General features: G+C 41.1%; 1 protein-coding gene across 5 annotated transcripts in view; it reads left to right on the top strand.

Annotated features, from left to right (window-relative positions):
• Positions 1–15,536: 15,536 nt before the first annotated feature.
• The window catches only part of GPCPD1 (glycerophosphocholine phosphodiesterase 1), a 67,026-nt gene continuing 59,729 nt past the window's right edge, over positions 15,537–22,833 (top strand). For 3 of the 5 annotated variants that reach the window (XM_061436602.1, XM_061436598.1, XM_061436599.1), the window contains exons 1-2: positions 15,537–15,628; positions 21,003–21,079. In XM_061436602.1, the coding sequence (XP_061292586.1) occupies positions 21,031–21,079 (49 nt within the window). In that variant the 5' untranslated portion in view covers positions 15,537–15,628; positions 21,003–21,030. Of the gene's footprint in view, positions 15,629–21,002; positions 21,080–22,833 lie in introns of those variants that run through there. The other 2 variants (XM_061436601.1, XM_061436600.1) reach the window with 2 other exon arrangements.

The raw sequence follows: 22,833 nt of genomic DNA, 5'->3' as shown, positions 1-22,833 counted from the left end.
AGGACACACGCTCTGCAGTAAGGGAAGCCACCACAATGAGAAGCCCATGTGCCACAACTAGAGGGTAGCCTCCTGTTGCCACAACTAGAGAAAGCACAGGCGCAGCAATGAAGACCTAGCACAGCCAAATAAACAAATAAATGTCTTTTAGAATAGTCATGTGAGATTAAAGTTTGTGATTCTGAAATCACTCCGAAATTTTCTTAAGACTAGATGGCCCTTCTGGTAGCTGAGATTAATTACAAGAAAGCATGGGCTTTAGAAGTCAATTATTTATTCCCTCAGGCAACAGAACTTATCAAGGCCATCTGATAGGCTTAGTTATAGAAATGGGCTTCAAAATAGAATAACATAAGATTCAGTAAATTCAATGAGTTTACAAATTAGTTGCCCCTCCAGTGTTCTTGGGCCTCCCTTGCGGCTTAGCTGGTAAAGAATCAGCCTGCAATGTGGGAGACCTGGGTTCGATTCCTGGGTTGGGAAGATTCCATGGTGAAGTGAAAGGCTACCCACTCCAGTATTCTGGCCTGGAGAAATCCATGGACTGTATAGTCCATGGGGTTGCAAAGAGTTGGACATGGACATGACTGAGCAACTTTCACTTTCACAAATTAGTTGGGACTGAGGAGACTGAAAACCAAAAACCAATACCAATAAAGATGCAGTTGATATTGTCTATGCAAATTTACCCATGTAAATTTTTATCACACCCACCCCCTCAACACACACACACACAAAACTCTAAGAAGAAAGCAAGAAGGAAGAAAAGGGTTGTAAGGAAACACTTCTAAGATAAGTGCAGATCATTTGATGACTTCTTGGAGCTAATTTTACAGTGGTTCAAGTGGGTGGGGTGAGGACAGGCAGAGAAGAGTCCCTTGAAGAAGATCTTTTCAAACTGTGTTTAACTTTGAATACCTAATAATCTTGTTAAAATGCAGGTTTGGCAGGACTGGAATACCAATGCTGCTGGTTCAAAGACCACACTTATGATGAAGTTCTAGGCTGACATAGCCCTAAATCCTTTGGAATGACTGGGAAGGAAGGGAGTGGCTTGGGTCAGAGACAAGGCTTTAGAGGTAGGTAGGATTCACTAATCGTGGAGAGCCATGGAGGTGATGGTGAAATTTAATCCAGAGAGGTAGACTATGAGAATAAATCTACCCTTTTGCTTTCTTTGCCTTCCCACTTCCTCCTCCTCCACACCCCAACCTTACATGAAGCAAACAAAGAGGGAGGCTTCTCTATTTTGAAGACAAACAGAAATTTCTGGCTATTACAGAATTCTTAGGTCTCTGAATTTCTTAAAATTTCCAAGATGAGTTTTAATCTCCTACAAAAAGAATTTGGCTGTTTGCCTTAGGTAGTGGGTGCCTGCTTTGGCCATGTTACTGAACTCAAATTAGGCTGTTTGCTGCTTGAAAGTCAATATGCAAGAAACACCTTGTCAATAGAGTGTTAGTTGGAAAGTAAAGCTTGCTTTATTCAGGGGGCTGGCAACCTGTGGAGAAAGCAAACTCACGTCCAAGAACCAATTCTGAAGTTGCTGGTCGACCATGAAAATTTTTTAAAGGGAGAAAGAGGAAGTTAATTATTTGGGGTAAGGTGTCAAGAGTCTTTGTTATCACAAAGTCGGCTGTGTGCAGACTTTCTTCTGATTGGTTGGTGGTGAGGTAACAGGGTGTGATCTTGAGCTCAGCCTCAAGTTTCCATCCTCCACCTGGGTGGGGACCTCGGTGATGGTTTAGTCGCTAAGTCATTGACCCCGTGGACTGTAGCTTGCCAGGCTCCTCTGTCCCTGGGATTTTCCAGGCAAGAATACTGGAGTGGGTAGGCATTTCCTTCTCCAGGGGATCTTCAGGACCCAGGACTCGAACCCTAGTTTCCTGCATTGCTGGCAGACTCCTGAATTGCAGGTGATTGTTAAGGTGGGTGGGGCCCTTAGTTCCTGCAAAAGAGCTCAAAGATATACTGTAGTGTATACCCCTTGAGGAGGAGCCAGGATTCTGCCCCATCCCTACACTATTGTTTCTTTGACTGCCCCTCCTCTTTTTCTGCATTCCCTCCCTTTTCTGGTGGCTTAAGTCTTAAGGCTTCCCTGGTGGCTCATTTGGTAAATAGTCTGTCACAATGCAGGTGACCTCGGTTTGATTGCTGGGTTGGGAAGATCCCCTGGAGAAGGAAATGGCAACCCACTCCAGAATTCTTGCCTGGAAAATTCCAGGGACAGAGGAGCCTGGTGAGCTACAGTCCATGGGGTCACAAAGAGTTGGACACGACTGAGTGACTAACTTTCACTTTCACTTTTTTCCCTTTTCTGATTAGCAACTGTTTAATCTGCCCTTTGGAAATTAAGGAAGGTCAAGGAGGCCAAGTAAAGCCTGTTTCCTGCAAAGGAGAAAGGCAATGTGGAAGGATTTGTACCTGGGAGGGCCGCACAAGGTCTTGCTCAGTTTCAATTAGTCTATGATTTGAAATCTGAGACCTAAAAAGTAATCACTGATTTTAATAAGTTTTATCAGCCTAGGATGTCATTTCCTAAAGAACTTTTCTGTAATAACTCCCTACAGGAAACTTTTCTCTCCAAATCCAGTAAAATAAACATCTCTGCTGCTAAGTCACTTCAGTCATGTCCGACTCTGTGCGACCCCATAGACAGCAGCCCACCAGGCTCCCCCATCCCTGGGATTCTCCAGGCAAGAACACTGGAGTGGGTTGCCATTTCCTTGTCCAAAGCATGAAAGTGAAAAGTGAAAGTGAAGTCGCTCAGTCGTATCCGACCCTCAGCGACCCCATGGACTTCGGTCTTCCAGGCTCCTCCATCCATGGGATTTTCCAGGCAAGAGTACTGGAGTGGGGTGCCATTGCCTTCTCCAAACATCTCTAAAACCAACTAATTAGTTGAGGTTACTAATGCTCATGTCTATAGTTGGCTGGGTAATGAAATAACTTGGGAGACAATTTCCATTTCTGATGGACTTTGGTTGACTACACACACTATAACTGAGTCTTCTAACCATTAATCATAGATATAATATTTATATTAAATAAAGATCATTTATTCAGTTAAAAAAAAAAAATGCCTGTGTGCTCAGTCACTCAGTCATGTCTGGCTCTTTGCGGCCCCATGGACTGTAGCCAGGCTTCTCTGCCCATAGAATTTTCCAGGCAAAAACACCAGAGTGGGTTGCCATTTCCCCCTCTAGAGGATCTTCCCAACCCAGGGACTGAATCCTCATCTGTTGGGTCTCCTGCATTGGCAGGCAGATTCTGATAGTTAAATAAATCTAGAGGTAAAAAGACTGGATTACAGGGGTGCAAAACAAGGATATAATAAATAAAAGCAATGAAGTGTTAGTTCTCAGTCTTGTTTTCATTTTTAGGTAAAATAACAAAGGTATGGTGTAAAACAAGTTAAGAGTAGAACAGAGAGAAGGGTTATTGCTGCTAATCTCCCCATCTAAATCATTCACATAATAGATGCACCACCAGTGCCAAAAAACTCTGCCTTCCTGACTCTGGTTCCAGCATTCTTTGGCCTGGCACCAGCCTGGATTGAGCAGCTGGGTTTTTGGCCCTTGTGTGTGGTATCAATGCTGATAGTGGTTGTTTTTTTTGTCGTTCAAGAGTAAGGATATGCCCTGAAACAGCAGCTCATTTTGTGGACAATCAATATTTTCACCTAAATGGTAAAATGATAGCCAGTCAACTCTGGAACAGTTTGAGCAGTAAAGGGAACTCTGTTGGCGGATCCATTGTAATGCAAAATGCACAAGACTCAGAGGCATTTGGAAAGAAAAGAAAATAGTAATAAGTGGAACATACTGAAGACAAAATGTTCAGGATTTTCTGTTAAATTTTCTGTGTGTGTATTAAAAAGACTGAAATATAGTGTTAGTTCAGGTGTAATACATAGTGATTTGACAATCGCATACATTTTTGTGAACATGCTGCTACTGCTAAGTCGTTTCAGTCGTGTCCGACTCTGTGCGACCCCATAGACGGCAGCCCACCAGGCTCAGCCATCCCTGGGATTCTCCAGGCAAGAACACCGGAGTGGGTTGCCATTTCCTTCTCCAATGCATGAAAGTGAAAGTGAAAGTGAAGTCGCTCAGTCGTGTCCGACTCTTAGCGACCCCATGGACTGCAGCCTACCAGGCTCCTCCGTCCATGGGATTTTCCAAGCAAGAGTACTGGAGTGGGGTGCCATTGCCTTCTCCATTTTTCGAACATAGGAGTGCATTTATCTTTTTGAATTAGTATTTTTGTTTTCTACAGGTGAATACCTAGAAGTGGAATTGCTGGATCATATGGTAGTTCTATTATTAATTTTTGAGGCACTTCGATACTGTTTTCCACCAATTTACATTCCCACCAAGGAATAACAAGAGTTTCCCGTTTTTCACATCATAGCCCAGACTTCTTTTCTCTTGTCTTTTGATAATAGCTATTCTGACAGGCATGATGCGATAGCTCACTGTGGTTTTGCGTTTCCCTGATGATTAGTGACGTTGAGCATCTTTTCATGTGGGCCAATCTGTATGTCTTCATTGGAAAAATGTTATGTCCTCTGCCCATCATTTAATTGTTCTGCTTCATTGTATCCAGTTTCAACAAAATGAGAAAATTGTAACTCTATTCTCCCTTTTTGTGGAGGAGACTCTATATAGCAACTGACGAAGCTTTCTAATTAATTCTTCCATTTACTTAAAACAATTCTCTTTTGAAGCGCTCCCTTTTTGGTTATATAAATTCAAAATGTGATAGGGAAATTAAATGGGTAACGGTACTCTACCAAAACTATTGGCATAATTTCCACAATTCTGTGAATTAGGCTGAGCATTACCTTATTCCACCCATTCTACTGTCCCCTTTGAAAAATTAACCTCTGAAATCACTGATGGTCAGGGAGGAGCAGCCCTGACATACTTGTCCTCTAGACACATTGAATGTCATTGTTTTCCCTGAAGACCTTTGAAAATGAAGTAGGAATCCAGACTATTATCTGTAGACCTTTGTTGATAGCTTCCCTTAGGCTCAAAACCAGAAATGGCATCAAAACTTGGCCATTGGTATCAGCGACTTAGGTCCTGATGATCATATTTGAGCACTTTAAAAAAAATGTTGAATCACTAATGTTATTGGATAATATTGTTTAGAAAACAAGGGCATTACAATGTTATTTATGGTTGAACTATAAATGTGAAGATGTTTCAGGAATACCAGAAGAAATATCAATAACCTCAGATACGCAGATGATACCACCCTTATGGCAGAAAGCAAAGAACTAAAGAACCTCTGAAAGTGAAAGAGGAGAGTGAAAAAGTTGGCTTAAAACTTAACATTGAGAAAGCTAAGATCATGGCATCTGGTCCCATCACTTCACAGCAAATAGATGGGGAAACAATGGAAACAGTGAAAGACTTTATTTTCTTGGGCTCCAAAGTCACCGCAGATGGTGACTGCAGCCATGAAATGAAAAGACGCTTGCTCCTTGAAAGAAAAGCTAAGACCAACCTAGTAAGTAAGTGAAGTCGCTCAGTCGTGTCCGACTCTTTGCGACCCCATGGACTGAAGCCTACCGGGCTCCTCCATCCATGGGATTTTCCAGGCAAGAATACTGGAGTGGGCTGCCATTTCCTTCTCCAGGGGAACTTCCTGACCCAGGGATTGAACCCGGGTCTCCTGCATTGTAGGCAGACACTTTACCATCTGAGCCACGAGGGAAGCCTAGACAGCATATTAAAAAACAGAGACATTACTTTGCCAACAAAGGTCCGTCTAGTCAAAGCTATGGTTTTTCCAGTAGTCATGTATGGATGTTAGTTGGAATATAAAGAAAGCTGAGAACCAAAGAATTGTTGCTTTTGAACTGTGGTGTTGGATAAGACTATTGAGAGTCCCTGGGACAGCAAGGAGATCCAACCAGTCCATCCTAAAGGAAATCAGTCCTGAATGTTCATTGGAAGGACTGATGTTGAAGCTGAAGCTCCAATACTTTGGCCACCTGATAGAAAGAACTGACTCCTTGGAAAAGACCCTGAAGTTGGGAAAGATTGAAGGCAGGAGGTGAAGGGAATGACAGAGGATGAGATGGTTGGATGGCATCACTAACTCGATGGACATGAGTTTGAGGAAGCTCTGGGAGTTAGTGATTGATAGGGAAGCCTGGTGTGCTGCAGTCCATGGCAACGCAAAGACTCCATGGACTGATTCGCAAAGACATGATTGAGCGACTAAACTGAACTAAGCAATTTATTTCACTTATATTTTCCTATTCATGCATATATGCACAATAATTATACATAATAAAATTTGTGTCTAAATAGATATAAAAGAACACTTTCATTAAATAAAATGAAACAAAATATAAGATGTTATGGCATATTTTAAAGGGCAGCACTTTTTGATTCTTAGTATTGTCTTACAATCAACTTTTTACGTATGTTGAAATTGGTAGTTCTTTCATGGAATTGAGGCATAGGGAAGGTCTAGGGGGGACGGTAAAGTGTCTGCCTACAGTGTGGGAGACCCGGGTTCAATTCCTGGGTCTGGAAGATCCCCTGGAAAAGGAAATGGCAACCCACTCCAGTACTCTTGCCTGGAAAATCCCATGGGTGAAGGAGCCTGGTAGGCTACAGTCCATGGGGTCTCAAAGAGTCGGACATGACTAAGTGACTTCACTTTCACTTTCTGGAGGGACATAGTCATTAGGTGGAAACAGGTACTGTGTCAGAGGCTGGGTGCCTTCTCCAGCTTCATTTGAAATAACCTATGTATTTAAATTTCCACTTCACCAATGAAGAAACAGGTCAAATACATTTTGAGCTAACCATCTGAATCTTAGGTGCTACAGACATTTCAATATGATGATACAACTGAAAGCTTGGAAAGCATGGACCAGAAAAGCAGCAGCCAATTTGAAACTGGTTTAAAGGTTCACATTTGCAGCACTTAAAAATTTTTGGAAATCAGCAGTTCCCTTGATTTCCTCCACATAGAATTGATCTTTATATCAAAGAAAAATTAACAGCAAGAACAAACTGTAGCAATTGTGTCACTTTTATGAAGAATTAGTCAGTACAGTTCAGTTACTCAGTTGTGTCCAAGTCTTTGCGACCCCATGGACTACAGCACACCAGGCTTCCCTGTCCATCACCAACTCCTGAAGCTTCCTCAAACTCATATCCATTGAGTTGGTGATGCTATCCAACCAACTCATCCTGTCATCCCCTTCTCCTCCTGCCTTCAATCTTTCCCAACACCAGGGTCATTTCTAATGAGTCAGTTCTCTCTATCAGGTGGCCAAAGTATTGGAGCTTCAGCATCAGTCCTTCTAATAAATATTCAGGACTGATTTCCTTTAGGATTGACTGATTTCCTTGGAGTCCAAGGGAAGAGTCTTCAACACCACAGTTCTTCTTTGCTCAGCCTTCTTTATGGCCCAACTCTCACATCCATACATGACTACTGGAAAAAACATAGCTTTGACTAGGTGGACCTTTGTTGGCAAAATAATGTCTCTCTTCTTAATATGCTATCTAGGTTGATCATAGCTTTTCTTCCAAGGAGCAAGCACCTTTTAATTTCATGGCTGCAGTCACCATCTGCAATGATTTTGGAGCCCAAGAAAATAAAGTCTCTCACTGTTTCCCTTGTTTCTCCATCTATTTGCCATGAAGCGTGGGACTAGATGCCATGATCTTAGTTTTGTGAATGTTGAGTTTTAAGCCAACTTTTTCACTCTCCTCTTTCACTTTCATCAAGGGGCTCTTTAGTTCTTCGCTTTCTGCCATAAGTTTGGTGTTATCTGCGTGTCTGAGGTTATTGATATTTCTCCTAGCAATCTTGATTCCAGCTTGTGCTTCATCCAGCCTGGCATTTCACATGATGTACTCTGCATATAAGTTAAATAAGCACGGTGACAATATATAGCCTTGACACAGTCCTTTCCCAATTTGGAACCAGTCTGTTGTTCCATGTTGAAAGGTTGTTGTTGAACCACAAAGACTCCGGGATCCTTGGCCTCCAGAGGAGAAGAATTCAGTCCAGCGCCAGAGACGAGGCTTGATTGCTAAGAGCTTCTGTGTAATAAAGTTTTATTCAAGTATAAAGGAGATAGAGAAAGCTTCTGACATAAACATCAGAAGGAGGTAGAAAGAGTACCCCCTTGCTAGTGTTAGCAATGGAGTTATATACTCTCCAATGAATCCAAAGAATGTCTGGAGGTTGTAAAGACCTCACCAGACCTGGAGAAGGCAATGGCACCCCACTCCAGTACTCTTGCCTAGAAAATCCCATGGACAGAGGAGCCTGGTAGGCTGCAGTCCATGGGGTCTCGAAGAGTCGAACATGACTGAGCGACTTCACTTTCACTTTTCACTCTCATGCATTGGAGAAGGAAATGGCAACTCACTCCAGTGTTCTTGCCTGGAGAATCCCAGGGATGGGGGAGCCTGGTGGGCTGCCGTCTATGGGGTCGCACAGAGTCGGACACGACTGAAGCGACTTAGCAGCAGCAGTAGCAGCACCAGACCTACTCCCATAATTTACATTTTAAGATAACAGAATTAGCCAGAAGGTTTAATCAAGAGACTGTCCTCAGGCAGGATACATTGTTATATAATCCTTATAAAGATCAGACCTACTCCCATAATTTACATTTTAAGAGAACAAGATTAGCCAGAATGTTTAATCCAGGGACTGTCCCTCAGGCAGGATACGTAATCCTAAGGAATGTAAAGGGGAAAAAAAGTTTGTCCTTTCTTCCTCCTTGAGAATTCCAGACCCCTCTCTCCTTGGGGACCCCTAGACTTCTTATCAACCTGCCTAGGAAATGACTCTCTCAGTGTCCAGTTCTAACTATTGCTTCTTGATCTGCATACAGACATCTCAGAAGGCAGGTAAGGTGGTCTGGTATTCCCGTCTCTTGAAGAATTTTCCATGGTTTGTTGTGATCCACACAGTCAAAGGGTTTGGCGTAGTCAATAAAGCAAAAGTAGATGTTTTTTCTGGAACTCTTGCTTTTTCAATGATGCAATGGATGTTGGCAATTTGATCTCTGGTTCCTCTGCCTTTTCTAAATCCAGCTTGAACATATGGAAGCTCATGGTTCACGTATTGTTGAACCCTTGCTTGGAGAGTTTTGAGCATTATTTTCCCAGTGTGTGAGATGAGTGCAATTGTGTGGTAGTTTGAACATTCTTTGGCATTGCTGTTCTTTGGGGTTGGAATGAAAACTGACCTTTACCAGTCCTGTGGCCACTGCTAAAGAATTAGTAGTGCCTTCTATAACTTGGTAATTGCTCATGGACTCATGCAGAGGGAATGAAAGGCATGGACCTTAACTTCGAGGAACAGAGCCACCTGTGAAGTGAACGAAACACGAAATTGATAGCCTTTTGAATCTGTATAAGATTCTGACAGTACAAAGATCGTGGAATGTCTCAGGAGAATATTCAAAATATTTACACGGATTGATCAAGGGGTAAGTACGAATGATCACTCTTTTTTAAAAATTAATTAATTAATTAGACTGTGTCCAAGGTCCCCTAGAGGAGGACATAGCAACCTACTCCAGTATTCTTGCCTGGAAAATCCCATGGACAGAGGAGCCTGGGAGGCTTCGGTTCACAGTGTTGCATCAAGTCGGAAGTATGAAGCAACTTAGCAGGCACACACGCAGGTGAAGTCTTAGTTGTTGTGCAAAGGATCTTCATTGCATCATGGGGATTTTTTGTTGTGGTGCATGGACTCTCTCTAGTTGTGGCAAACAGTCTCTGGAGAGTGGACTTCAGCAGTTTCAGTGTGTGAACTTAGTTGCTCCAAGGCATGTGGGATATTAGTTCCCTGACCAGGGATTGAACCTATGTCCCCTGTCTTAACTACTGGACCACCAGGGAAGTTCCCAAATGATCTTTTACCCACGTCATAATGAATGTTTCTGGGAGAAGACTCAGCACAAAACAAAGCTGATTATTTAAAATTACCAAAGGTGTACAGGCGGACGTTAGTCACTCATGAGTATCTGGCTTTTTGTAATCCCATCTGACTCTTTGCAACCCCATGGACTGAACCAGCTCCTTTGTCCACAGAATTCTCCAGGGCAGAATACTGGAGTGGGTAGCCATTTCCTTTTCCAGAAATCTTCCCAACCCAGGGATCAAACCTGGGTCTCCTGCATTGCTGGCAGATTCTTTATAGTCTGAGCCATCAGGGAATTCCACTGTTGGAGGAATCAACACTTTGTAATAAAAATAAAGACTTGCAAAATTAGACTTGGTAAAATAGTGGCCACAAAAGTAGATGCTATAGTTGGTTAAAAAAATACTGATATCAACATAAAACTTTTTTTTTTTTTGTAGTAAAATTTATATGAAAAAACTGAACCCGGGATTTCTCTGGTGGTTCAGTGGTTAAGAGTGTAGGGGTCATGAGTTTGATCCCTGATTTGGGAAGATCCCACATGCTGAGGGTCAACGAAGACCCTGCACCACAACTACTGAGCCTCTGCAACTAGAGCCCATGCTCTGCAACAAGAGAAGCCACTGCAATGAGAAGCTTGCACACTTTAAAGAAGAGTAGGTCTCCATGCTACCCACCCCCCTGCAGTTAGAGAAAACCCCAAGCACAGAATTGAAAACCCAGCACAGCCAAAAATTTATTTAAAAACCCTGAACCCAACAAAGGTAATTTCAATAAAATAAAAATGAAACTAGCAACAGCTTACTTCTACCTCTATTACCGAGTCCAAGCTCACTCTACTTGCCACACGATAGGGCAATGAATCCAAGAGATGAGGTGTTGAGGTAAAGAAAGTGAAGTCACTCAGTCGTGTCCACAGTCTTTGTGACCCTGTGGACTGTAGCCTACCAGGTTCCTCCATCCATGGGATTCTCCAGGCAAGAATACTAGAGTGGGTTGCCATTCCCTTCTCCAGGGGATCTTCCTGACTCAGGGATCAAACCCAGGTCTCCTGCATTGCAGGCAGATGCTTTACCATCTGAGCTACCTGGGAAGCCCTGGTTGAGGTAAGAAGAGACTTTAACTGGGGAGCCGGCAGATGGAGAAGGTGGCAAGCTAGCGCCTCAAAATAACCAATTTATTTGGGTCTGGATGCCAGGTTCTCTTACAGACTGGAGAGAAAGAAGCAATGAGGAACTAAAGTCAAAAGGCAGAATAGAGAGGGAAATGCAGTGGGGAAATAAAGTGGAAGGGTCTTCAGCCTTGCAAAACATCTCCCTTCAGAAGGGGTGCGTTAATCTCTTCTTTTTTTTTTTTTTCTAATTTTATTTTATTTTTAAACTTTACATAATTGTATTTGTTTTGCCAAATATCAAAATGAATCCGCCACAGGTATACATGTGTTCCCCATCCTGAACCCTCCTCCCTCCTCCCTCCCCATACCATCCCTCTGGGTCGTCCCAGTGCACTAGCCCCAAGCATCCAGTATCGTGCATCGAACCTGGACTGGCAACTCGTTTCTTACATGATATTTTACATGTTTCAATGCCATTCTCCCAAATCTTCCCACCCTCTCCCTCTCCCACAGAGTCCATAAGACTGTTCTATACATCAGTGTCTCTTTTGCTGTCTCGTACACCGGGTTATTGTTACCATCTTTCTAAATTCCATATATATGCGTTAGTATACTGTATTTATGTTTTTCCTTCTGGCTTACTTCACTCTGTATAATAGGCTCCAGTTTCATCCATCTCATTAGAACTGATTCAAATGTATTCTTTTTAATGGCTGAATAATACTCCATTGTGTATATGTACCACGGCTTTTTTATCCATTCATCTGCTGATGGACATCTAGGTTGCTTCCATGTCCTGGCTATTATAAACAGTGCTGCGATGAACATTGGGGTACACGTGTCTCTTTCCCTTCTGGTGTCCTCAGTGTGTATGCCCAGCAGTGGGATTGCTGGATCATAAGGCAGTTCTATTTCCAGTTTTTTAAGGAATCTCCACACTGTTCTCCATAGTGGCTGTACTAGTTTGCATTCCCACCAACAGTGTAAGAGGGTTCCCTTTTCTCCACACCCTCTCCAGCATTTATTATTTGTAGACTTTTGGATTGCAGCCATTCTGACTGGTGTGAAATGGTACCTCATTGTGGTTTTGATTTGCATTTCTCTGATAATGAGTGATGTTGAGCATCTTTTCATGTGTTTGTTAGCCATCTGTATGTCTTCTTTGGAGAAATGTCTATTTAGTTCTTTAGCCCATTTTTTGATTGGGTCGTTTATTTTTCTGGAGTTGAGCTGTAGGAGTTGCTTGTATATTTTTGAGATTAGTTGTTTGTCGGTTGTTTCATTTGCTATTATTTTCTCCCATTCTGAAGGCTGTCTTTTCACCTTGCTAATAGTTTCCTTTGATGTGCAGAAGCTTTTAAGGTTAATTAGGTCCCATTTGTTTATTTTTGCTTTTATTTCCAATATTCTGGGAGGTGGGTCATAGAGGATCCTGCTGTGATGTATGTCGCAGAGTGTTTTGCCTATGTTCTCCTCTAGGAGTTTTATAGTTTCTGGTCTTACATTTAGATCTTTAATCCATTTTGAGTTTATTTTTGTGTATGGTGTTAGAAAGTGGTCTAGTTTCATTCTTTTACAAGTGGTTGACCAGATTTCCCAGCACCACTTGTTAAAGAGATTGTCTTTAATCCATTGTATATTCTTGCCTCCTTTGTCAAAGATGCGTTAATCTCTTCTATTCACAGGTGGGCATGGACAAACTATCTCTCCAGGAGCTGAACAAAGGCACTTTAGTTTACAGTCAAGCAGAGGGGCAGGGTCCTCCAAGCAAGCCATTGAGTATGATTATAATAATAAAATGAAGTCAAAAAAGTAGTTTCCAACATGGAGTCAGAATTGGGTTCCTTCCTGCAACACCTCTACTAAATTTAAGTAAGAAAGGAAATGGGCTTAATCGTTTTGTCCAGAAAGAAAGCCTCATAATTCATCAATTTGAGGACATCTCCCTGGTGGCCCAGTGGCTAAGACTCTGTACTCCCAATGCAGGGGGCCTGGCTTCAATCCCACCTCAGGGAACCAGATTCCACCCCCATGATGCAACTGAAGATCCCTAGTACTACAGCTAAGACCCAGAGCAAACAAATAAATAAATATATTTAAGGTCATCAATTGCAGTAAAAAATTTTCCAAAGATTTATATTCAATCACAGATAGTGAGGGGTAGGATTTAAGTTCAAGTCTGGAACCTAAGTCTAGAAGATTTTCCACCAATGCTACTACCATTGTTAATACATGAAAGACAGAGAGAGATCATGCAGCTGATTTTGGACAAATGAGTAAATATGTTTCATTATTTAATCAAATAAGATAACATTAAATATTTTAAATGAGATAAGATCCAAGTTAATCTCATTAAACATTTCTTGCAAAAGTTATAACATTCCACAGAAGTATGAGGAAGGAATGTATTGTTTATATTTTACTCTAATATAGCAATCATAACAAGGCATATATGATATAATCTAAAATATGTTGAATTATTATAAGAGTTTTTAAGCAAGGCTGTGTAAAGTGGCAGCTCCAGGGGTCCCTTCTTTCCCTTTGCAGGTCCACGTTTCTCTTTTCTCAGTTTTTCAATTATCCAATGCTGATGGCTTGTTTTAAATCTTCTAGAAATTCTTCAATTTCTGGCTCACTGATGGTGATTTTCAAATATGTGTAATCCTTCCGTGATTTCAATAGGATTTAGGAAAAGAGCATGGTTTCGACCCATCAACTTGAACTATAAACATTAGCCTTGATTAAATAGTGATTACAGTAAAAAAAAGATCTAGTATAAACATTTTAAAAAAGCAAACATGTGAAAGAAATTCATCACTGAAGTATGACTAACAGCAGAGGAATGAAATGAACTCTAAGGTATTAGGAAATGTTAACAGCTGACTTTAGCAGATAATAGTACATAATTAAGAGGAATTTTTAATTCCTTATGAAAATTGTGATTAAAACTAGTGACATCAAGAAACCATTGCATCCTGTCTTCCACTAAGCAGGTACTTAGTAATTATTTATTAACTTAATAGACAACAGTCAAAAATGCTCTGGGAGCTAATCCAAGATCAAATATAAAATTCAGTCACCCGATATATAAAATTTTATTTTATTAACAAATATATCTATTTATAAAATCCTACTTATAAAACTAGGAGCTGTCTAAAAGCTAGAGCGCCTCTAACCCAAATGCTTTTTCAATAGGACCATTCTAACCAATTTGCAGCTCGAGCTAGCTCTTGAGTCCTTTTTCCATATCTTAAGATATTTTCCATATCTTACTCGATTTTTAAATATAATTACAAATATATTATTATCATATTGCTATATAACTATGAAATTTTCGAGTTGGAATCTCACTCGTTTTAAATGAAATCTGATAACAATTTTCTATTACGGGTAAACCAGCAGTTAACCTTGAAGACTGGAAAGCAACAGTTTAAGTTGGCTGATTAATCTTTCTGGAACCATCAAAGGAGAGAGTAAACCTTGTCTTTTTTTTTTTCTTCTTCTTCTTCTTGGTAAGCACCACCCCCCCACCCCCCCCACCCTTAATAAATGACTACGAGTTTTGCAGAGATCTTTCTAGCTTCAAGCTTTATTTTACGTATGAATAACCTGGGTCTTGTTACATGCAATTCATGCCGATTGACGTTGTTGTTGCTAAGTCTTTAAATTGTGTCTCACTCTTTTGCAGATACCATGGACTGTAAAAATGCGAGGCTCCTCCGTCTATGAGATTTCCCAGACAGTTCTGGAGTTGTCATTTCCTTCTCCAGGGGATCTTCCCAACTCAGGGATCGAACCCCTTTTCTTGCCCTCTTCTGTATCCGCAGGCAGAATTCTTTATCACTGCATCTGGGAAGCCGTTAAAAGCAATTGGAATAGGCAGGTTTGACAGGGTCTCCAGTGGGCAACTGTGATAATAACTACCAAGTGATACTGCAAGTATGAACCCCGTCCTTTGCATAGGGAAGGTATAAACTCTCAACTATCTGAGGTCTCTCAATTCTCTTTAACCCTAAAGATTTGGTCCAAGTGCGCTTTCCATTTTGTAACGAAATAGCTTCCACAGAATGTTAATCTTGTTAATCTCCCCCGCTTTCCAATGGGACAAAAGACGCAATTCAGGATCGCAGCTCCACCTTCCATTCTAGTTTGTCCTAGGACGGCTTAGGGGACCAAGGTAGGTGTCTAAGAACCCAGGTCAGGCCTGTGCCGCCGGTCCCGGTCAGCCGAAAAAACCCACACCGGAGACCCCTGGAATGCCCAGTAGCTCTCAGTCACCGATGCCTGCCCTTACCAGGATCGCGCGGCCCCGCCCCCAACGCGCGGCCATCCATTGGCCCGGAGGCCGCCGGGCGTGACGTCAGTCTCCGCCTCGCCGCTTTCTGGTCCCGCCCCGCGAGGTGGTCTGGCGGTTTGGTCTGGAGCAGCTGAAACCGGTTTGAGCGGAGCCGCTTCCTGTTGCTTGGTGCCGCTGCGGGCTGCCTGAGGGAGTGCTGGCGAGGTGCTGACGGCCGGCTCCCGGCACCTCGGCCTGCGACTCTGACTGTCGGGCGCGGAGTCGGTGGTGGCGCTGACCCGGGGACCCAGCAGGTGAGGTGGGAGGCCGGGTGGGCTGGGCGCTCGGTGCGGGGCCCTTGGCTGTCGCTCACGTTGCGGCAGAGCTGTCAGGGCTACGCGGCGGAGCGGGGGGCGAGTCGTGGGCAGGATCCCCCGCCCCGGACGGGCAGCCGGTCTGGAAACAGCGGCCTGGAGGTTTGCTTCTGTAAATCCTGTAAATACATGTTTATTGTATTTATCGTTTGCTGCCGCGATTACGCTGTGCTGCCTAGTGCTTAGTTCCCGTACGAAAATTCTGTAGCGTTTTCGGTAATACCAGAATGCATAGAGCATGAGACCACCGAAGTATTGGAAGAACCATTTAGGGAACGAAGAAACGTAAATGCAGCAGGACTCGCTCACCGCCACTCTCTGACTTCAAAAGTAATTCGTAGTGTTTTGACAACTGCTGCTTTTCTGAAATTGCTTATCCAAGTAGTCTAGGGCGTGCTTGTATAGTTCAGTTACTCCAAGAAACCGAAGTGCCTTACTTTTTTAGGAAAAGGTTCCAGTAATAGACATCAGTACCCCTCATACAATTTTAAGACAGCTGCCTCTTTTTCTAAAGCTCTACTTTTTCCAAGCTCTTCAAAACCTAGTTCATCGATCCCCCTCTTTTCCCCTTCCCCGGTTATAAAGGAAATCAGGCATGAATCATGAATTCAGTCACGAAGTGTGGATATCTTTCACCATTGAGACAGCGGTCTAGTCTGATGTAACACATAGAGGAACTGGTTGGGTGTTTGGGCTTGATGTTTTCTTCATACTTTTCTGTTGCCCTTCCTGTTTCTGCGCAATTTCTATCCACTACTCCCCTCCCGGCCCCTTCTCCGCACCCCCCCCCCCCCCCCCCCGCCACGTCTTGCTGCATTTCTGACAGTTGTGACTTAGCTGAGAAATAAATACAAGTTATCAGTCCTTTTTCCAACGCCTAACGTTCTGGGTAAAAGTAAGTAACATAAGGTAAAACAAACAGGTAAAACTGCGCATGGTTCGGTCCGTTCTTGACATCACTAGCGAGAACTGATATTCTAGACAAGATGAGATTAGGAAAGTTCGACTCAAATAATGACCACAAAGGATATTTCAGTGGCAGAGTGAGTAAAATTTGATATGTACAAATAGTAAGTTGATGAATCAAATCTTTGTGTATAATTTAACCAGGAAAAATAAATGTATATGAAAATAATATCTAGATGAAATGAAAAAAACTTTGGAGTGGTTTTCTGGCATTGTGTAGAAAGATGATTAACGAGTTTCCTGGCTTAATGAAGCCTTCAGAACTGCTTTCTTAATAAAAAACCCATCATGTCTGTGCCCAGTCGTGTCCGACTCTTTGCGACCCTGTGGACTGTAGCCCACCAGGCTCCTCTGTCCATGGGATTCTCCAGGCAAGAATACTGGAGTGGGTTGCCATTTCCTTCTCCAGGTGATCTTCCCAACCCAGGGGTCGAACCGAGGTCTCCCGCATTGCAGACAGACAGCTTTAACCTCTGAGCCACCAGGGAAGCCTCTTCATGTCTATGTACACTTGATTAAAGTATTGACTCAGTATACTGGGGTTGGACTAGAGGGATCATAATGATCCTCCACCAGGATAAGCAGAAGTTAGCTCAGGAAAGTATAGGCATTTATATATTGCTTTCTAATATGCATTTAGGAGGCAAAGTTATTGGAGCCTAGAGAATTGGAAACCGCTTTTTTTTTTGAAAAATATTTGAAGGAAAACAGTGAAATATGTCTTTTTGGCTAGGAAAAAAACACATTTTTGCTGAAAATATCTGTGACTTCAGTTTAGTTCTAAATTGTACCTCTGTTTGTTGAAATCTCTCTTTTGTTCCCTAAGTTTGCAAGCCGGTAAAGGAATATGTTAGAATAATTTATTTTACAAAAAGAATAAAGTAAAACTTACTTTGCCAGGTAGTATTTTTGAAGTATTTTTAAAATGTAAATTACAGTTTCATTTTGCAAATTATTCGAGTCCTTAAAAATGTGTTAAAATAGTGTTAAATGCAACTCAAAGTCTCAGATGAGAATGCTGTTTAATACTTACCTTCAGAAAGCAAAAAATGGAGGTTATGTTTAAAACCAAACCAGAAACATATCTCAGGAAGCATGTTTTGTACATGAGGGTATAGGTGAATTAGTTAAATTACATATTCAGTCAGCTCCTGTATATAAAATGACTAGCATTTTCCATCTTATTCTTTTATGTATCTAGAAGATCTGTCCCTGTTCAAGTTGAGATTCCCTTTGCATATTTGGAAGAAGAGGAAATTTTGGTTGTGTAAATTTTTTGTTCCATGACAAAACAGTATTTTACTTTGGTGGTAGCAGGGTGCCAAAATGGTATACTTCAGTCCTGCACCAGAATTTTGGCCTCTGTCCACCATCAAGTAAACTGCTGTAGGAGCAGCTCTGCAGGCTTTTATTTGGAATGGCCTTAAATTTGGACAGTGCGGGGAGTGGAACTTAAACAGATTATATGATTTTTTTGGCAATTCAAGTTGGGGATGATGCATTGTTGACACCCAGTGAGGTTTTTTTTAGAGGGGTGGGGTTAATTTTGTGCTTGTGTATGCAGCTTTGGTATATAGTACATAATGTAAACTGCAGCTGTTTCCACCCAAGTTACTGTAGCCACTCTTACAAGCAACCTTAATAATGAGAGGCTCAACTGTAATCAGCTAATTCCCTTTGTTTCCCTAAAATTGGTTAAAACAGTTACTTAAAATTGATCAACAAATAATCAAGCACCAATTTTTAATTATATACATGAGATTGTTCTTAGTAACTGTGGCAGTAAGCATTGGGTGAAAGTTCAGGTTATATGTTGAGATTGGTTATTCAGCAGTTTGCTGGATGATAGAGCTTTTTGCTTTGTCTCAATTCAGTAACTTAAAAAGCCTAGTTTTTTAGATAACCTTAAGGTTTCTGCTTGATATGATTGATGTAGATAAATGTAAGAGATAAATTAAAAGTAGATTGCAGTGCTTCAATGAATCATTTATTTATTAGGAAAGAAAATCATCCTATTCTTAGGGTTATACTCAGATTCGTATCAGGTTATTTGAGTTATATAGGTTAAATGGCCGGTAACAATCTAGAACTAATTTTAGGTTTAAAACATTCTTTGGCTGTGCTCAAACTGGATGTATTAATATGTTTTAAATAGATCAGGTTGGGACTTCCCTGGTGGTCCAGTGGCTAAGACTCCGCTCCCAATGCAGGGGGCCTGGGTTCGATCCCTGGACAAGGAGCTAGATCCCACATGCAGCAACTAAGACCCAGTGCAGCCAAATTAAAATAAATAAATGATTAAAAAAAAAAAGCCTACTAAATAGATCAGGTTTACTCTTAGACATAGAAAATAGATTAGCATATGTGGTTTGATCAAGGACAGGTTTTTTTTTCCCTCCAGTGTGGAATCTTGGGTTTTCTAACTGAATAAATAGAGTTACTAAATAGGGATTTCTTTAGACAAGTGACAGGAAACCACGTTGACTGATGGTCTTCTTGGTGGCTTAGATGGTAAAGAACCCGCCTGCAATGTGGGAGACCTGGATTCAATCCCTGGTTTGGGAGGATCACCTGGAGAAGGGAATGGCTACCCACTCCTAGCCTGGAGATTTCCATGGACAGAGGAGCCTGGTGGGCTACAGTCTGGTGTTGCCAAGAGTCCCACACGACTAAGCCACTTTGACTTCACTTGATTAGTTTATTTAGTATATTTACATTTTATAATTGATGTAGGTGAGATGATGCATAGTGACTCTTGATTTTCATTGCAGCCCCCACGAGGGTTAGTTATTAGAGATTCCTCATCCTTAGCCCTCTTGATACTTGGAGCTGGATAATTATTTCTGGAGCGCTGTTCTATGCATTATATGGTGTTGAGCAGCACTCCCAGCTTTTACCACTAGATGCCAGGAGCATCACCCACAGTTGTGGCAACCAGAAATGTCTCCTGACATTGCCAGATACCCTTAGAGGACAAAATTGCTTCCAGTGGCAACTGCTGCTTTAGATCTGTCTGCTTTGACTTGAAAGTGTGGTTAACTGTGGGTGTTAGTGTTCATTAAATGACCATTGCGGAGTTGTGCATGTGTTCACAGGGAGGGGAAGGGAGCATAGCAAAAATGGAAGAATGAATAGCTGAGAAAGGTACTTCAGGATTTTTTTTTTGAAATAAAATGTATAAATGCAAATAAACAGTATTTAAGCTGAAAAATTAATGGAAATGACATTAAGACATTGGAGTTCTTTTAGGAACATTGATGGATTGAGGGTACAAAAATTTTTTTGGAGGTGTTGGGATAGCTTATGTACAATATGATGTGGCCTTTTGTGTGGAGTATGTGTTCTTTCTATATTTAAATTCTATAAACTGCGTGAGAATTGATGTACATTAAAGTCTTTAAAAATTTCCTATCTTAAGTACTTAAATAAAGAGATGGTAAGGTGAATAAGTTGGTTAGGCTGGGAAAAACAGCAAAGAAATGGAAAGCAAGCTGGAGCGAAGATGTGGCTAAAGGAGTAAAGGACACCAGGAGCTTAGGGATTTAGATTTCTGTAAAATAATGGAAGTGATTCTAAGCCAGGGAAGTGAGAAGCATTCTAATTGACATAAAAATGTATTGTTGGAAAGTGATTGGAAGACAAAATATAAGTAGGAGGCTTGAGCTTTTAAAGAAGTTTAAACTTAGAAAGGCATGTATGTAAGATAAATTCGTATCTACAGGGTTTGGTAATAGATTACAGAGTTGAGACTGTGGGACTGGAGTAATGATGGCCCTATAGTTAATAAAGAGAAACTTGAAAAGCGATTTGTAGGGCAATGAGTTTTGTCTTTTTTAAGCTATCAGGTCATTTAGAAGCAGATTCTCAAACTTGTTACGAAACATAACCAGTTTTTCAGTGGATGGTGCTTAAGTTCTTTGAATGTTTTCTTGTTATTAAAATTGGAACCTTCTTACCTTGAGCCAAGCTTTTTTCTGTCTGTAGTTGTGTGTGTGTGTATATTTCCCTCCACTGTAAACATGAGCCTGGTCAGGAAAGATAGGTGGAGTTCAAAACAGCTGCTTATTAGAGGAGTAACTGTGTGACAAGATAGTCTTGAATTCTAAGAAAAAAAAAAGCTTGGATACACTTGTTTTGCAATTTTTTTCTGGTCCATGCATTCTTACAGAATAGGTTTGTAACATTAGGCCCTAAGACTTGCTGGGTAATTCCCAAATAATTCAGTCTCTCTAGTCTCTGAAATCTTTTGCTCACAGTTGAGATTCATTTTTGTTTTGTGCTTTTTAGCTTATTTCTTGGTGGTAGCTATCTAGATGTACTATAAATGACATCATCTTTTTCTTTATAGCACGACATCCTAAAATAAATCCATCAGAATGACACCTTCTCAGGTTACCTTTGAAATAAGAGGAACTCTTTTACCAGGTATTGTAAAGCTTTACTTTTAAACATTTTTAAAAATTACATTTTCCTTATCTGGATTATCTTAAATATAGAGTTGTTACTAGAGTGGACCTAATTTTTATTTATTTTTTAAATATCTTTCTAATTTTTAGATGAAAGTATCTTCAGGGCATGCCTGATAACGGAAATGTGCTTGGAGCATAGTAAGCCCAAGGAAAAAACCAAAAAGCTGTCTCAAATAGTGTCTTATTCTCATATTTTCCAGGAAAGCTGTGAATTTTGCATAGGATAAAGATAATTTGAGCTGTTTTTTTTGGTCACACCCACGGCTTGTGGGATCTTAGTTGTTCCCTGACTAGGGATTGAACTTGGGCCCTCAGCAGTGAGAGAGGTTTTAAGTTGCATGAAAATGATGGAAATGTTTCTAGTGTGAAAAGTTGGTTAAATATTTGGCTAAGATAAATTTTTTCCTTACTTATACATCTGTTTTTAAAAGCTTCATTGTATTTTTTTGCTATCTACTAAAGCAGTGTGAAATAATTTGAGTGTAAGGTAGCACGTCAGAGCAATCACACCTTGGGCCTTCCCTGGTAGCACAGTGGTTAAGACTCCTTCCTGGCTTCCATTGCAGAGGGCATGAATTCTATCCTCTTTCAATCACTGGTCAGGGAACTAAGATCCTACATGCCTGCACAGTGTAGCCCAAAAAATGAACAATAGAAAAATACAGTATCATGCCTGGGTTATATACTTCCTTGTTTAATGCACTCTGGTTACACTGGCCAGTCCTCAAATCTGTTGCATTCCTTTTCTCCTTTGGGGCTTTTTCAAATTGTTTTCTTTGTTTAGATCTGTGCCCCTTCCCACTACCTCTTAACTTACTCATTCTATATATCAAGCATCTTTGATCCAGAAGCTATTACAGCACCTGATAGTGTGTGTTTGTCTAACACACATTCTTAGCCAAGATAATATTGGACAGCTCCACCTCTGGGCAAGATTCTGCAGGTTGAAGATTGCTGGTCTCTTGGGTCCAGTACTCACCTCTTGTCCAGTGTGTAATCTCCTTTGTGGAGAGAAGACTGCAGACCTGTATCTTTTATTGACTTTTGTGCATAGGCACTTTAAGCTAGAAGGGGCTGACCATGTCAGACAAAGAAGATGACTGCAGAATTAACTCTAGAGGAGTCAGCTTGACACGATGTAATTCCTGAAGGACTAGAGGGAAGATAGTGGTAGATGTGAATGTAGCTGAATCTAAGTGAGAGGAAAGGAAGTGGATGGACAAGAAGGACTGTCACCTTCTGCCTAAATCTTGTGTTCCTCCTCAAAACAACGAGGATGTATTCTCTGCTAAATGTGGAGAGAGTGCAGAGAGGGGTGAAATTAGAGGGAAGAAGTTAAAAATATGTGGCAGTACTGTTTGAAATTCCTTTAGTTAGCATTCAAGTCTCTTGATAAATGAAAGCCAATGAAAGAAAGAGGCCTATTCTAGTAAAAAGTTTCCCTTTTTTTTCTCATAGAAGCCATATTCAAAGGCAATCAGCAGAAAGAGTAACATTGTAGGAGGGTGTTGGTTAAATGCAGGAGCTTTTATATAGAAGGAAAGTAACCAAGTTTGTCCAGGTTTCACTTTTTTCCATGTCTGATACATGTTCTTTCCAGAACAAAGAGTAGCTACTGTTTTGTGTGGGAATAGGAAATAACTGAGTCCATGAAAAAGTTTGATGAGACTCTCCTTTATAAAAGAAATATAACAGGCCTGAATCAGTGAT

Source organism: Bos javanicus, chromosome 13 (assembly GCF_032452875.1).
Source record: "Bos javanicus breed banteng chromosome 13, ARS-OSU_banteng_1.0, whole genome shotgun sequence".
Taxonomy (NCBI): Eukaryota; Metazoa; Chordata; class Mammalia; order Artiodactyla; family Bovidae; genus Bos; species Bos javanicus.
The sequence above is the reverse complement of the archived record's forward strand: the minus strand, read 5'-3'. Positions and strand labels throughout refer to the sequence as shown.